This window comes from Mytilus edulis, chromosome 3 (genome assembly GCF_963676685.1).
Source record: "Mytilus edulis chromosome 3, xbMytEdul2.2, whole genome shotgun sequence".
NCBI classification, from domain to species: Eukaryota; Metazoa; Mollusca; class Bivalvia; order Mytilida; family Mytilidae; genus Mytilus; species Mytilus edulis.
In genome coordinates, this window is record NC_092346.1 from 95,077,695 (window position 1) to 95,081,177 (window position 3,483).

Here is a 3,483-nt window from a genome sequence, read left to right on the forward strand (position 1 = left end):
TACCCTAAATAACTTTTAAGGAGATATGCTAACTGGTTATCAATATAAAAAGAGAAGATGCGGTATGATTGTCAATGAGAAAACTCTCCACACGAGACCAAAACGACATAGAATTACAGGCTCCTGATTTTGGACAGGCACATACATACAGAATGTGGCGGGTATGTTAGCCAGATCCCAATCCTCCCCATAACCTGGGACAGTGGTATAACAGTACAACATAAGAACGAGTATAAAAATTAGTTGAAACAGGCTTAACTCATCAAATGGATAAAAATACAAGTGAACGTGGCCGGGTACCTGTACATCCCGACAACAAAAAGATACTAGGAACAGATCTGAGAGTACTAGCAGTTAACTGACAGCTAGTTCGAAGTCTCTAACAACTAATAAAAAAATCATGCATCTAAGACTAAATTATCAATCCGTACACATCCAACATTCAATGGATTTCGTGAAAAGACGTCATAAACAGTCAGAGAAAAACATGACCTTGTGCAATGCCAAGATACAGGTATCGACAGATTGTAGATTCAGGAATGTGTAAATGTATATATATAACATACAAGTAATATTTAGTTTGCTTTTAATTTACTGATAACAAAGTCAATATTTATACCAATAAAAACAATATTGAATGATGGTTAAAACTATGGAAAAAATTAGTAAAGCACTGATTATATATTTAGCATGTTTAAAAGCTGAAAGATTATTATTATTTAATGGTTCATTACCATAAACATGGTCAACCGAAGCGGATGCAATTTTTGTAATTTCGTACATAAGATCTGACATGACACAATACATGTTGAAAAAAGATATTTGACGTGCGGTCACATGTATGATATTATACTTCACAACATGAATATTAAAATCGTTTCCTTATCTTTAATGTCAACTTTAAACAACATTATTTCGAACCGAGTAAATCTTTTATCAAGACTATTCGACGATTATATATGTAACCAAGAACAATGCATAGAAATCTCATCATATCAAGAAAATACGAATAATGTTCTAAAATTTGAAAAGTTTATGTTGTTTAAAGGTAAAAATATATGTAAGTAACCATGTAACATTTTCTATTGTCGTATATATTCATAATGCATCATCAATTTGTTATGTAAATGCGGAACTGATTGATATAGATGTTGTATTTACAAAAAATGTGAATACATTTAAGAAGAAAAGTTTTACGAAAACTTATACATCCTTTTATGACAGATAGGCGTAATAAAATGTATTCTGTGAACGCAGATATACAGACCGGAACTAATATAATATGTAACCACTTTATAAAAGTAAAACATAAAAGTCTTATACTAAATTTATAATCAACACCAGATACATGTTGTTCGACAAATTACATCATCAAGTTTATATGTGTTATTTTCAAGGATGGACTCTAACGTACAATTTCAAGTGTTTTTTACTAAATTTTATATATTAAATAGATACATCGTATTATAAACTTTTTAGTTTAATTACTCTTTTTATGTGGATTATTATTTGCTTCAGAGAAAAAATGAGATATCATAACATTACTGTTTCCGAATGGAATTCCGATTTGGCAAAACTGTTAATTCCAAATAGTGTTATTTTGACATTATATATGATTTGCGGAATAATTGGGAACATTTTGGTAATATTAGTATACACTTTTAAAATGAAGAAACACTCTGAAGACAGATATTTCATTCCTGCATTGGCTGTGTCGGATTTATCAGCCTGCATTGTGTGTGCGTCATTTGGGATATTATTAAATATGATTCAGGCACAGTTTACAAACAACATTTTATGTAAGGCTTATTGGTTCTTTGCCGCGTCTACGACATACATGTCGGTATTATTGCTGACGATCATCGCAATCCATAGGTACCTAAAAGTTTGTCGACCGCTTAGAGCACAAATGTCCCTTTTTTGGAAAAAGGTTGCACTTTTGTCGGCGCTTGTGTTGTCCATTCTGCTTGGATGTCCAACTTCGTTGTTGTATGGAACTGTAGAATTTTCTAACGCAAGTGGCAATCTTACTGGACGTCGCTGCAGTAGAATGAAAGATGTTAATAAGACAGGATCATCGATATATAGCGGAGTTGTTGGCTTAGTATTACTCTCGACAATAACGGTTCTTGTAGTGTGCTACGGTAAAGTTGGACGAACAATTTTTGTTCATTTTAAGCGTATGTCAAAATCAGGACTTAACAAAAATGTTCAAAAAGGACAGTCTCCGAGTTCATGTGACACATCTGCCACACACTCAACAGACCTTCTCAATATAAATCCAGAACTTTCGTCTGTCCCAATAAAACAAGAATTACATACTGACAATAGTGACATTGAAATCAACGATATAAACGTGATTGCTAAAGGCAAGACTGCAAAACCGAAAGTCAAAACAGGCAAAGTGTCAATGGATGCAGAAGAAAAAAATAGAAGCATAATGTATAAGTTTTCTCTAATGTTTATGGTTATAACAATCGTGTTTCTTGTTTGTTATCTTCCTAAAGTTATACTTATGGTTTTGGAAGGACGAAACCCAACGTTTTGGGAGAACTTTTCAAGTGGACAGAGAGCTGGCGTTCTGTTCCTTTATCGTTTTTACATTGTGAACAATGTTGTTAATCCTTTGATTTATGCCTTTATGGACATGAAATTTCGTCAGGAGGCAAAAAGTTTACTGACTTGTAAATATTCTTAGAAAGTTTATACTATCACGAGAATTTATATGACAGTTGTAAGTAGCACGAGCAAAATATAAAATTAATATATGTATTTTGTAGAGAGGAAATAGAACGTTACGTATTTGTAGATAGGAAACATAATTCTATATGTATTTTGTATCCTAAACAGCTACTACTAAAATCCAGCAATTTCTGTTATTTAAAAAGGCTGGGATTTCAGACTGGAAATAAAAGGTTGTAATATATTTTGCATTGCAATAGGTCATTTAAGTAGCCCATCTAAAGTTGCTCTTTATCGAGGAAAGGATGTCTATAATCTCTCTGGTATTTAATCTGATCAATCCTTAAAAGTAAAGTTCATTGTACAACGACAACAAAAGAGAAAGTACAACACATTTTAATGAATGCAATTTATTTTCATTGACTTAGTATAAATGTGACTTCTTTCATTATTATGTAACCTCTACGTTTTATATTTTACTGACATGTTAGGACATTGACCTGTAGGATATGATTGTATCCCGTCAGGGTGAAGGCAAATTAAACGTGATTCATGTAGAAATCTTTGTATTTTGAGTGTGTCGTCACTGGTTTGTGAACATTCTTGTGTGTACAACCGTTATCGTAGTATTTATTATTATATATGTAACAAGAAATAAGAAGGTTTGGTGTAATTGTCAATCAGACAACTCTCCACCAGATACCACATGACGTAGAAATTAGAAACTATGTGTCACCGTACATCCTTCAACAATGAGCAAATTCCATACCGCATAGCAGTCTATGAATATATATCCACAAA

At 32.5% G+C, this 3,483-nt stretch overlaps 1 protein-coding gene across 1 annotated transcript; it reads left to right on the forward strand.

Annotated features, from left to right (window-relative positions):
• Positions 1–882: 882 nt before the first annotated feature.
• On the forward strand, positions 883–3,243 carry LOC139517827 (cholecystokinin receptor type A-like). The gene has a single exon (XM_071309279.1). It carries the CDS (start codon positions 1,496–1,498, stop codon positions 2,696–2,698), a length of 1,203 nt encoding a protein of 400 aa, XP_071165380.1. The 5' UTR covers positions 883–1,495; the 3' UTR covers positions 2,699–3,243.
• The last annotated feature ends 240 nt before the right edge of the window (positions 3,244–3,483 follow it).

Coding starts and splice junctions, on each gene's coding strand:
- LOC139517827 (XM_071309279.1), top strand. CDS start 1,496: ATGTGGATTATTATTTGCTTCAGAGAAAAAATGAGATATCATAACATT.